This window comes from Balaenoptera physalus, assembly GCF_965194825.1.
Source record: "Balaenoptera physalus genome assembly, chromosome: 7".
Classification (NCBI taxonomy): Eukaryota; Metazoa; Chordata; class Mammalia; order Artiodactyla; family Balaenopteridae; genus Balaenoptera; species Balaenoptera physalus.
The window spans coordinates 19,922,736-19,936,258 of NC_138886.1; the positions used below are offsets into that span (position 1 = coordinate 19,922,736).

General features: G+C 54.4%; 1 protein-coding gene across 4 annotated transcripts in view; it reads right to left on the reverse strand.

Moving 5' to 3' along the window:
• COL27A1 (collagen type XXVII alpha 1 chain) overlaps window positions 1–13,523 on the reverse strand; it is a 185,453-nt gene that overhangs the window by 115,678 nt on the left and 56,252 nt on the right. For all 4 annotated transcript variants that reach the window (XM_082470253.1, XM_082470254.1, XM_082470256.1 and 1 more), the window contains 2 exons: window positions 6,477–6,530; window positions 2,378–2,431 (listed from right to left, as the gene is read on the reverse strand). In XM_082470253.1, coding sequence (XP_082326379.1) covers window positions 2,378–2,431; window positions 6,477–6,530 — 108 coding nt within the window. The remainder of the gene's footprint in view (window positions 1–2,377; window positions 2,432–6,476; window positions 6,531–13,523) is intronic.

The window sequence follows — 13,523 nt, forward strand, 5'->3', positions numbered from 1 at the left end:
GCAGACTGGGCCTCCCATCCAACTGATCTGTCCTGGATCCACCTCTGCTCACTCCTTAGACTCACAACCAAGTGTCCAGGTAAAGGGCATGACTTTTCCCCTTGGCATGTTATGCAAGTGCTAATGGGAGAAGAAGACTCCCATTCCAGTGTATTTTCTGGAACCCTCACCCTTATTTGTTTACACAGAAGCAAGCTGGAAGCCTATCCGTGAGGCCCTGAGGCCACAGGTCCCAGCTCCATGTGGCAGCGGGAAGACTCACCTGCTAGGTCTGAGCCTCACTCACCATACCCAGAGCTGCTCCTCAAAATGGCGAGGACGGCAGCTGGTGGGTCCTCCTCCTGCCTCTGCACATCTGCTGGCAGGATGGGGGCGGGCTGCAGGCCAGACTGGAGCTGAGGCGCTACAGTGTGGGGCAGCCTGGACCGGGGAGAAGCTGATGGAGCGTCTGCTGCCACAGAAGCAGGGGGTCACGTTTGGGAGCGGGAGGGAGGGAGGACCAGACAGTCCCAGACCAGGCCAAGAAAGGCGTGTTCCTGAGCAAACCTGGCAATCAAAACAGCTGCCAATCCTCAGCATCTCGATGTACGCCATGGCCTAGGAGACCAGGGGCTTCTGCAAAGCAGAAGTCTTCCAAGGAGCTCCCCTCTCTCTGCCTGACCCATGGGGGCAGGTGCCACTGCCGTTTCTTAGACAGTGTCTTAATCCACCTGAGCCTCAGTTTCCCCATCTGTAAATGGGTGCAATAGCTCCACCTATCACCTAATGATAATGAGATCATTAGGTCTTTGTGGGGATCAAATGAGACAGGTTACATGAAGTGCATGCAGAGTGCCTAGCACGCAGTAAGGGTCCAATATACGGTGCTTATTATCATCAGTGTTTGCCTTGTTAAAACCCAGAGCACCTCCAGGCAGCTGCTGGCCCCTAAGCACCTGAGGCCTCTGTGCTTGCCTTCCAAGGAAGGACCCCAGTCCAGTCCTGGCCGAAGTCACACACCTACAGGGGCGGAGGCAGGGGCTCCCGCAGCTCTGTGCAAGGGCTCTGCGCTGGCACTCTGGTGCCATATCGTCATACATCCAGGGCTACTTGTGTACATTTGTCCCAAACTTCTGGACAAGGTGGGCAGAGGAACTCTTCCCTAGGAGTCAAGCCTGGCCTTTGGAGGATGTTCAACCGTCAGTCGCTGCATGAGCTGGGGCCAGTCAGTTAGCGGCCTTCCTCAAGCCACTGGCCCTTTGCAATGCGTTAGCAAAGAAGGACCCTGAGCCCAGGCCAACCAAGGCCCAGGGGTGCTCTTCACGTGGCCACTCCACAGCTGACAGCTGGGCAGATCCTCTGCCTGTCCTGGCCTGCCCCACACTCTTTCGGCACAGATGCTGTGCTCTTGGCTTCCCCGAGCCTGTGTCTTCCTTCCCCTCCTCCTATTTCTCCAGCCATCACTCGAGGCTTCTCCCTGTAACCTAAATAATGCTGGCCCCGTACTTTTCCTGGTGCTTCTCACTCCATGCCCGGTGCTCCAGGAATGCACCAAGGCGCCCCGGGGCTGGAGCCGCCCACACTCATCAGAGCGCCAGTCACGTGGGTTTCTGGTCCCATCTAAAGTCCAGAGGTGGCATCTGTGTGCTGGCCACCCCCCAGGGCTCTATCTCCAGCTCAGAGTTCTCCTGAGTTTCAGAATGTCCGCGAATCATCTCCACCGGGCCGGTCTACAGATTGCCAAATGCAACATTCCTTCTTCCGGTTCCTCGATTTGGTCACCTAGGCTAACACCAGGGAGTCACCATCTCTCTCCTCTCGTCCATCACCGAGACCTCCCTACCTCACCTCCACATTGTCAAGGTGCCCACTCCCCTCCTCCCGCACCCCTACGCTGGCCTGTATCACCCCAGGTCTCCCTGCCTCTGCTCTGGTCCCCCCAACCCCAGTCCATCTTCCACACGGCATCCGGGGTCTTTCTCAAACATGATCTTTCCACGTCCCTCCCGAGCTCAAAACTTGACATGCCTCCCCAGGGTGTGTCTTATGACCCAGTAACACGTACATTCGAGCTGGACCTTCACAGCCCTCCCTATTTAGCAGCAAATGACCTTTCTTCCCACTCCCTTTGAGGGCCTTAGGTTCCAGCTGCCCTTCTCCCCCTCAACCCCTCCCCACTAGAAGCTAAACTCTTAACTCCTCACTGTGTCTCCAGCCCGGTACAGGGCCTGGCACCTGGGAGGCACGAGGGAGTGCTTGTGGCCTGGATACGCATCCTCCACAGTGACCCTGAGGCCCGACCACCAGGAGCCTCTAAGAAAAGAAGCTCCCCCAATGCAGCCCTAACCCCAGCATCCATACCACGGCTCTCCCTCCAGACCCCACAGCAAACACTCACTTTGGCTCCAGGAGGGCCGGGGAGGCCTGGATTTCCATAAGGCCCAGGAGGACCCTGAAAGGGAAAAGAAGAAAGAGATGAGGGGAAAATAGGGGTCATCCCACTTCCTAGAGCAGGGCCTGGCACTGCCGCCCACCCATCCGCTGGGTCTTCCCTAGCCAAGTCTCAGCAGTCTGGCCATGCAGCTGCTTGCAGAGAGGCTCCCCTGACGCCTGGCCCCGTGTTAAGCACTTTCCATGCATTATCTCACTTTATCCTGTTAACCCACAAGGCAGGTGCTACCACGATTCCTATTTTCAAGATGAGGAAGCTGTTGCTCAGAGAGGTTTATAACTTTCTCAGGTCACCCAGCTGCGAAGGGGCAAAGCTAGATCTCACCCTCAGATGTGTGGCTTCAGAGCACAAGCCCTTAACCCCTGAATGTGACCACCTTTCCGTGCACTCTCCACCTGGCCCCATCAGCCCCTCCCACACTTGCTTCCTCGGGCTCAGAGCACACTTAGCTATTTGCTGCCCTGACCATGCCTGCTATGGATACTTCCTCTCTGTATAACTTTTGTCATGCTGTTCCATCATCTGGCATGCCTTTCCCACCCATCCCCTCCAGCTGAAACCCAACCCATTCTTCAAGGCCTGGCTTTAATGCCACCTCCTCCAAGGAACCTTCTGGGACTCTTCCTGCTAAAGGGAACCTCTCCAGACTTCAGACTCCAACTGGACTTTGTATGAGTCTCTGGAGTTGCGAGCCCAGTCAAGGGAGCACTTGGACGCTCTGAACGAAGGGGCATCCCTCCTGTGGCCACAACACGTAGTCAGAGCTCTCCCTTAGGTTCCTACATGCTCTGAGCTTACAGGGTCCCCCAGGGACCACGAAGCAGCTGGGAAGACTGAACTCAGAGAGTCAAAGAGTCTTGGCCAAGGTCACACAGCAGAGTAGCGGCCAAGAGAGGGCCGGGACCCAGTTTTTTGGCTTCAAGTCCAAGGCTTATTCGTGGCACTGGATTTTCCCAGGCCATATTTGAATCTCCCTTACAACAGCTGGGGCCTTATGTCCACTTTCTCTGCAAAGGCCCTGGGCTAGCGTCCTGCAGCCCAGTAATATAAACAGAGTCCTAAGAGTTGAGTACTTTCTGGGGGTCTTTTGTCCAACAGGAATAATCTGAGGCATTGGGGATGGAGACAGGCACCTCGAGGGGTGCCCCCTACTAGACACACTGCCCTTGTCCCTGGCCCCTCTTGACTCATCTGGCTGTGTATGAATTTGCTTCCTTCCTCTCTTTTCAAGGCCAACTTCCCAGCTGCAGCCTGTCACATTCCGCCCAAGGCACCTCCCTCTTCCTCCACGCCTGAGCTGGGACCCTCCCCTTCTCCATCCTTGTGGAGGAGGAACCCAGCTGAGAGGCTCACTCAGTCTGGGGAATTTATAACGGTGTCATGGGTGACCTCCAAAATAATCAACCCTCCAGCCCCTTCCCAATATTTCACCAAACGCTGTCTCCTGGCACCTAGATGCAATATGGTCCCAGTTCTGAGCCTTCCCTCTCTCCAGCCTCAGTCTCCCCATCAGTTCCACGAACGACAGGGACTCATGGTGTCTAAGGAATCTGGAAGACCTCAGAGCTTCACCCCAGCCTGGGCTCCTGGGATCTAACTTTAGAGCTCAGCCTGAATTGGGAAAAGGTTGGACGGGGGTGTCTGAGGAGGGGACCCTCACATCTAGCATCCCAGAACCAGGCGTGGGCTGTGCCGGGCAATGTCAAGATTGACTACCTCTCCCCAGTCGTGCCCCCAGCTGCCCTAAAGATGGAGGGCTAGAGCGCTCGGCTACCCCATCTGCAGCTTGTGAAGGTGAGGGCTTCCTGCTCTCCCATCCCCACTCCTCCACCCCTCTCCAGCCACTGCCTTGCAGAGAAATGAATCACATAGTTGACTGGGAGCCAAGCAGACCGACTCTACAAATGCTGCAGCCCAGAAAGCCGAGTGGAGGGAGGGCCTAGGGATTCCCCAGCACCCCTCGATGGGTTGGGGGAGTATGCAGAGGTGGAAAGGGGCCAGCCACAGAGCTTTGGATGACCTCAGATAAAGCCCTGACCCTCCCTGAGCCCCAGAACCACCATCTGTACAGAGGAACTGGGATTGTTTAATCCCAGCATTCTATTATCTTTGGAATTTTATGATCTATGGAATTTCCAGTCTAGAAACAGGGTGATGGGCAGCAGGGAGTGGGGAGTACTCCGAAAGCCTGAGAGGGATGTCAGGAGAGTCATTCCCTCACTTGTGGAATTTCAGAGCTGGAAGGAACTTTGGATGGAAATGCCTTACCATGATCCAGTGTTTTATAGATGTGGAAACTGAGGCCCAGAATAGGGAACGGACTTGCCTAAGGCCACACAGCTTCTTGGGGGAAATGCTCTTGACTCCCAGACTAGAACCCATCAGCAACCATTTGCCCAGCACCTTCTGCACGCAGGGTACTCTGCTAGGCATTGGGTGAAAAAGAAAAGTCAACAGGGCCTGTCTCTGGCCCAGAGAGGCTCAGTTTAGTTGATGGAAAAATTAGCGCAACAGGTAGTTTAAGAGTCAGACTGTCTGCTGCTCTGGAGTCAGACCGTCCGGGTTCAATCCTGGCTCTGGCATTTACTCTATGTTTGAACTTATCCAAAGCAAGTGAACCTTTCTGAGCCTCAGTTTCCTCACCTATAAAATGGGGATAGTATTGGAACTTACTTATCGGGAAGGCTGGGAAGATGGGATGAGATCCTGCATACGTCACTCAGGTGACAGAGTTCAGTGGTCAATGTGAGCTTTTACAAAGGGAGCCATGCCATCCAGAGGGGCAGTTAACTGCCGCAGGAGCTCCAAGAAGGAGGTGATCATCAGAGAAGGAGATGGCATTTGATCTGAGCCATGGATGGAGGAGGAATTTGCAAAGGAGGACATGCCGGGTCAAGAGGACAGTCCAAGCAAAGGCACAGAGGCTGGGGGCTCAGGAGGAGTTTGGAGGCCCAGGCAGACTGCTACGTCCAGGGGTCTCATCCTGGTCCCAGGCTACAAGGTCCCTTGGCCAGCAGTGTCCATGATACCTCTGTGGTCCCCAGCTCTGGGCAAGTGCTCCATGGAGACTCCAAAGCCAGGAGGAAATGCCACTTCAGACAGCAGATTCCAGAGCCCTGGGCCCAGGGAGCACAGGGCTAGGTCTGGAGGGAACTAGGGCTCGAGTAATTGCATAACCAGAACCATCCGCTGGGCTCAGAGCTAAAAATATGCCCCAGGCAGCTATCTCTGCCAGGGCCTCGCCAGGCACCCAGCGTGGGAAAGGCTGATTCAGCCTGGGCACAGATGCCAGGCGCCATGGGTCTGAGCCCTCTTGGGAAAAGGACAGATTTCTCTCCAAGAGGACCCCTAAGAGTCCCAGTATTATATGGTTAAGAGCCTGGGTTCCAGTCCTAGCTCTTCCGTTTCCTAGTAATTCGGTTTTCTCATCCCTAAAATGAGAGTGGTCATACTGGCCCATAGGGGTCCTGGAAGGAGAGGGGATCAAATAAGACAGCATTAAGTGACATGCCAGGCATAACAGACCAGAGCTATTTTTCACTCTGAGGTTCGGGCTAGCTCCTATCAGCCACCAAAGCCCTGCCAAACCATCCTCCAGACTTTGGTTGAACCTCTCAGCGTGGGAAGCTCACCCCGTCCCTGGCATGGCCCATCTGGTTGCCTATGTCAGCATCGCTACCCCAGGTTGGCCCAGCAGAGACGGGAAGATGGATGCAAGTGTCATGCTCTCCCAAGTCAGCTTTTTTCCTGGACAAACACCAAAGCCCATCAGCTGAGGGGATGGGCAGAAACCCTTTCTCCACTCCAGGCTGCCAAGTGTGATACCCACAATAGACAGCATAGACTCTTCAAGAGGTTCGCACTGTCCCATGCCACGTCAGGCCACACAGTGCCCCCTAATAGCCCTACGTCCACTCCAATGGACAAAGTGGAAAATGGGTGCCAGGCAGCATGAGGACACACAGCAAAGCTGAGACTTCAGGGGCAATGGGGTACAGGACACAGAGCCTACCAGAACTCAAAAGGACAGCACGTGATCACTTACCCGAGGACCCCGTGTACCAGGAGGTCCAGGGAGCCCAGGCAGCCCAGGCGGACCCTGAATAAAAAGCAAGAAGACAGCATCAGTGCCCAGTGGCAGGAGAGAATGGAATCATGTAGTCATTCAACAAAGCTATCCAGAGCTCTGGACATGGAAACCCTATGGTTGAGAAAAGGGATCCCTTGAGGTACCTACCTGAGGAATGCATGCTCTTTGGGGCTTTCAGGCCATTGCAGCTGCTGTTTCTTGGTCTTTGAAGCACTCATCTTTTATTACTCAACTAACTTAGGGTGTCGCCTCCTCCAGGAAGCCTTCCCTGATCCCTCCCCTAAGTTGGGCCAAGTCCTCTCTTTCCTTCTGCTTTAAAGGCCACTGTATTATATTTGGGGAATTATCTGCTTAGAAGCCTGTTGCTCCCACTAGACCATGGTCTCCTCAAAGGAACTAGTGGGATATGAGTCATCTCTCTCTTCCCAAGGCTCAGCCAAATGTTTGATAAAATAAAACAGCAAGAGACCTCAGAGTTCAGCCAAGTTATCTGCAGAGGCTCAGGAGAGAAGGAACTTGTCCAAGGTCACACCAGCATCTCTGCACCACGGAGAGGCAGTGTAGCATAAAGGGTGTAAGCAAAGACTGTTGCATCAGACAGGCCTGGGTTCAAATCCCAGTACTGCCACCTACCAGCTGGGTTTGGGCAAGTTCCTTAACCAGCCGGTGCCTATAAAATGGGGTAATAATGCCCTCCTCATAGGATTATCGCGAGGATGAAATGAGATGGTAAACATATAACACAATGCCTAGTATGCAATCGTCACTCAAATGTTCCATCTATTCCAGTGGTCACAGCCGGGTCCAACCTTTATCACCACGCCCTGAGAACCTGCAACAGCCCGCTCACTTGTCTCCCTGACTCCCCCCTCTCCCCCCTCCAGTCTTCCTCCACACAGCCTGGTTCACCTTCCCAAGGCATTCCCCCTGCTCAACAACATTCAATGGCTCCCCATTCCCCACATAATACGGGCCTAACCCCACAGCATGGCATTCAGGGAGCACCTGTCTGGCCTCATCTCTCTTCCCTTCCCATAGGAAGCAAGTCAGCCCAGCAGACTTACTAAACTGCAGTCTGACCTTTGTTCAAATCCTGGTCTTGCCACTTAACAGCTGGAGACTTGGTGCAAGGCCTTCAGCCTGAGTCTCCACGGTTCTCCTTTACCACAGCTACTGCCCTGTCTACCCCAAAGGAGTGAATGAGGATTAACTAAGTGCCTGATGTAAAGAACTGAACACAGAGCCTTCAAAGGAAGCCAGGCTTTCAAGGATGTGTGAGGCCTGGGGAATTCATTTGTTTCAAATAACCATCAACGAGATTCCAGGTTTCCTGCCCAGAGTTAAAATCGGTGTTGAAAACCCAGTACGATTTGGCTGGTAATTAATCCAGATCTCACGCTGGGCAGCCTTGATTCACAGTTCTGGTCCGTGAACACCACGTGCTTGCTCGTCCATAAATAAAAATCAGAAGAGAGATCCAGACAGGCAGATATGGGTACCAAGGCCCCAGGGTCACTGGAAAGAGCCCCGGCTGGAGGGAGGGAGGCTGCTGCATGACCCAGTGCAAGTCCTGGCCATCTGAGCCTCCAGGTACCTCTGGCCAAACTGGCAGCAGGCAGCATTCCTTCCATCCAGAGCCCAGGGGCTGGGTGGACAGTTTCTAGTCTTATATCTACCTCTGGGGGTTTGAGATTCAGGGCCAGCCTACTCTCTGCTCCTCCCTGGGAAGCAGCAGAATACAGTATAAGACAGGGGCCTGGGTCCACACTGGGCACCCTTACTTACTAGCTGTGTGGCTTTGGGCCAGCTCCCTCCGGTCTCCAAGGCTTCATTCCTTAACTGTAAAATGAGGCTGTACCAGCACCTAGCTGACAGATAATCTATAAAAAGTGCAAATCCTAGTGCCTGGTACACAGTTAACGCCCAGAAAGTTAGTGCTGTTTCTGTTAAGCAAGCTGCTGGAACCTCCCCAACTCAAAATTTTAAGCCACCTTCCTCAGCATGTGTTTGGGGGGAGAGCAAAAGATTCCCCTTCCTAGAAGGTCCTCCTCGGCCCTATTCTTCCAGGTGACCCAGAATCAAAGGGAAATGCAGGGGGCTGAGGCCAAGCATTACTGCAGGTATCTTTATCATGACCGAATGAGAAACCACAGAGAGGCTCAGAGAGGCAAAGTGATTTGCTCAAGGCCACACAGCGAATAGGTAGAGCCCGGATTCAACCAAGGATCATTTGACTTGTTCTCTTATCCTGGGCAGCTTCCACGCAGACAATCTTGGCCAGGTGCGTTGTGACTAGGTGGGCAACCTTGGGTAATTCCCTTCCCCTCTGTGGGCATCTGTGAAATGACTATCCCAGAACCTTCCCAACACTGGCGTTCCCTGAATTTCTGTGGTGATTTCCTCCTCTAGGTTTTCCAGTGGGAGAGAAAAGGTGAGATCATGTCCATCTCCCAGAGAAGGTGGCCAAGGCCCAGAGGGGTGAAGGCTGGTGCAGGGCTCCAGGGAGGGACAGTCTCCGTGGGGTGTAGCTCCCTGGTGGACCCCGGGAGGGCCACCACTGCAGTGGCCTGGATACACCCTCTTGGCACTTCTCCTGCCCCAGAAACGGGGGCATCCAGCCTGGAGTCTGACTTCATCCTTGACATCTGCAAAACAGACTCTAAGTGCCAGGCAGGACCCACGGCCCCGCCTGGTGATGTCAGTTCACAGCCGGACTCCTTGACACGGCAGCCCAGCCGTCCAGCTGCGGCCCCAGGCAGGCCTGACCCTCCCACACTCAGTGAGGCTGGGTGCCCCCTGCCCTTCTCGCTTGATCCGAGACCCTGCCTGCTCACCGTGCAGTGGAAAAACGCTGCCATTTCTTTCCAGGGCCTGAAGCCTGAGCGGGTGACTCCGGGATGATTCACAAGGCCGGGGTGGGATTTTTCCACTCCACGCTGCAAACAACGGGGCCTCTGAGAGGGCCTGGAGCTGAGGGGGAGGGGAGCGGGGGCTGCAGGCCTGTCTGGGGGAGGTGGACGAGGCCTGGGCTCGGGGCTCACGCAAACAGAGCCATGGAAACAACCAAGCAGCCGCTCTGGGCTTCCCCCAAGGGTCCTGGCATCCAACAGCCAGGCCTAGGGGAACCCCATCCCCCGGAACAAGTCCACCCTTGTGTCCAGCTGCAATAGCCCGCCTGCCAAGCCTTGCAGAAGGAAGTAAGTCCTGGCTGGCATGGCCCCTGGCAGCAGGCAAGGAGAGGTTTCACAGGCCTGGGATCTGGGAGACCTGAGTCCAGTCCTGAGCGCGCTGCTAACAGCCAGGTGACCCTGCGCAATGACCTTTCATTCTCTGGGCCTCTGCTCAGTGCCTGCCGCCTGGTGGGGGAGGCAAGAGATCTCAAAAGGCCCTCCTCCCATCTCTAACCATCTGAGCTCACGATTATTCCCAAGGTTAGCCCAAAGGGCACTGAGCTTTCCCCAGTCTCTGTCCTAGGGAAGGGCCTACTGGGACAGGCCTTGAGCAGATTACTTCATCTCCCTATGCCTCTGGGTCTCAGTTTTCCCAGCTGTAAAAGAGGAATACAATGCCCATTTTTTTTCCCCAGGATAACGTATACGCGTGCTGGTTATTCTCCATTTGCTTCCCAGATCCATTCTGTGCCCTGGGAAGCTGACCTCTACGGGCTGCACTGCCAGGCTTCCCTGCTCTCTGCTTCTGGCTGAGTTTGGTCAATGGGAGGCCCCAGCAAGAAACTTCTTCTTCCAGTAGAAGGAGAGGGTGGGTGGGCTATTTCTCTCCCTGCTCCCTCCTTGCTGGGCTATAGTTTGGTCCCAGCTCTTGTCCGAGACCCCTGTTCATGTTTTAACTCTCACTGGCTTCTAGTAACACCTTCCCCTCCCCTTGTAATTCACGTTGGACCCCATGTGCTTCTCCAGCCCCTGTCGATTCCTTTGATGACGCCAACACCTCTGTAAATAATCCCTTCCTTAAACTCTCCTCGATTACCCCGTTCTCTGCCTGGGGTCACAGGATACAGCACGCAAACTGCTTAGCACAGAGCCTGGCACGCAGCAGGAGCTCAAAAATCATTTTGCAAAGACAAAGCAAAATGCCCCTCCATTCTTCTGGATTCTAGATGATACCAGTGTAAGGGGTGAATTGCTCAAGATCTAGCCCTGATTCCTAACTGCCAACGGCATGAAGGCCCTCCTGTGCCAGAACCTCTTGGTTCTCTTAGGGCAACAATGCCCCTACCTCAACCATTTGCACATCAACAATCAGCCACAAACATCCACTGGGACCCATATTCTAAAGCTGGGTGCTTTATGCCTCTCATCTCAGACAACCCACACAACTCTGGAAAGGTAGGTGGTACCATACCCTTGTTTTACAGAGGCCAAAAACTGAGGTTCAGAGAGGTTAAGTGACTTGCCAAAGGTCACACAGCACCTAGCACCTAGAAGGCGCTCATTCAACATTTGTTGAAAGAATGAAAAGATGGCTGGATAAGGGAATGGTTCAAACCCAGGTCATTCCAAATCCAAAGTCTGTGTGCTCTTGCACTACAAGCGCCTCCTTACCCCACCGGCAGCAAAGATCTGTGTAACCTCAAAGAGCCTGGCCTGCGTGTCAGGACAACCTGTTTTTCGTAAGGATCAAATTCCTTCATTCATCTCCCAGATAGTCATGGAGCATCTGCTGTGGGCCAGGCGCTCGGCCGGGTCTCCCCGAGGTGACGCTTGGAAAAAGTGCAAGGGCGTGCAAATGCCAGCAGCCTGATCGTGAATAAATAAGGCCTTGACTCGCCTCCTCCTGGGCGTGGGGCTTCTGTGCAGCTTCTGTGCAGCCTCTGTGAACCACAGCTTCCCCGCCTCTAGTCACCCGGGGCCAAGCTCAGCTTTTCCATGCTCCCCCCGCTCCTGGGGCTCCCACAGAGCTCCCTCCCTCAGTGCTACAACTCCTGGCAGGCCTGGGCCCAGAGCTCTGTCTCAGCCTCTGCCAGTCTGTCCCGTGCCCCTCGAGAACCATGCAGAACTGGCCAGACACAGCCTTGAACACCTCTCAGGCTCTGGAAGGTCCTGCAGTCATTTCTAAGAAGGGAGCTCTCTCAACACTGGGTCATAGAGGGGAGACAGCCCCAGGGAGAGGAAAGAAGTTCCCCAAATCACCCAGCAAATCGAAAACTCCAAGGCAGCCCTGGAGATTCCTCAACTGGCTTCCTCACAGGAGGTGGGAGCTATTACCTTCTGCAGAAACCAAAGCTTAGAGTGGGTTGGGGCCGCAGAGCTAGTAAGGAGTGGAGCCAGGATTTAAACCCAGGTCTGCGTGTGCCCAGACTGGGGACAATTAAGCCTCATGTCCCGGGCAGCACAGCTTCTGCTCTGCTGGGGTTAGATCCTGAATGTATCTGAGGGTTTGGGGCGGGGATAAGAGAAAACAGAAGGAACACGAGTTCTTGTCACTGCTGTTCAAAGATGCCACCTCAATGAATAATTTCTGATATCTGGTGAAATATAAATGACCAGTTCGCCACCAGTTTGCCACAACGGACTGGACAAAGCTTCTAGAAGCTTCTTGGTTCCTACTGGAGTGAGACTAGGTTCCAAGCTGGGGGGAGGGTGGGATTAGGGGATAGCACAGGACATGAGGCAGGATGGCACCCGGGCACACTGATGTCTTCCCTCTTGCCCTCACCTGTTCTGGGCTGGAGAAGGAAGAGCCATGGTCCTCACTGAAGCTGCAGCCCAGCTCCTCCTGCAAGAACATGCTGCGTGCCCTTGGCCAAGTCTTTTGTCTCCCCAACCCTGGTCCTCTCATCTGTAGAGGAGGGGTTAGTACACACATCCTACCCTCCTGGATCAGTTTCTACAAGGTCCTAAAGGGAGATGCCACGTGTGTGGAAGTAACTCATGAACGTGATAGGTATAGAAACAGAAGACTTTTTAGACATTGAACTCTTCACTTGAGACCAAGGACAGGGCCTGACACAGCTCTGAAGCCCGCAGCCTCTCAGCTCTGAGTCCTAGGGTCTCAGAGCAGACACTCGGGGCGGGGCGGGTGGAGGGGGGGAGCGGGGACTGGAATGTGCTGATCTTGGAGTCTGGAGCTGGGGCGTAAACTTCAGCTCTGCCTCCTACGTGCTGTGTGGCTTCTGAGTGAATCCTGGCCCTTTCTGGACACAGTTTCTAGGCTCCTCACCCGCCCAATGATGAGGGTGAACTGAATGGTCCCTAAGCATCCATCCCCTGAACAGGTCAACTAAAGCACCTTCTTCGATCAGGGGGGAAGTTCAAGACCAGATCTGGCAGGAGGCCTCACCTCCTGCTGACCCACATCACCAAACCCCAGGAGGAAAGTACGAGGCTCAGGCACCCGAAAGGCCCAGAGGCAGAGTCTACACCCTGAAAACCTGCTCCTGCTCCAGTTGTGCTGGCTTGGACACGGCCTCCCTCATTCCACATCACACACAGCCTTGGGGGACAGGGCTGGCCTCCTCCACTCGGCGGGGTGGAGACCCTAAACTTCGCTCCCCCTCTATCAGAGGGGGACAGTTCACCCCCTTTTGACCTCACAGCCAGTGAGGCCAACCCCTCCACAGCTTGGGAAGCTGAGCTATCACAGGCCAAAGGTCCCTGGTGCCTGAGTAGGACTGGGTAGCCTGGAGGGGTGAAAAGGGTTTCTCCTGCTTTCCTCGGCTCCCCACTCCATACCCTGCCAATTTCAGAACACGGGACTTGAGCAGAATGTTGACATAATCGCAAAGCAATGCATACAATTTCCGTAAGTTCTACAATATGGTTATAATAAAAACGGGCTCTCGGTCCCCTTGGAGACAGGCTGAATAAATATTATTCCTAATGATTATTAAAACTCATTAAGTGTGTTTGTAAGGCCTGGGAATTCCCAGTATCTGCCACTGTCTCCACATTGTGGGGAGCCTAACCCAAGCACAGAGCCTGGTGGGCGACCCGGCCCCGGGAAGGAGGGACCCACACGGTGGTCATCTCCAAGGAAGGAGAA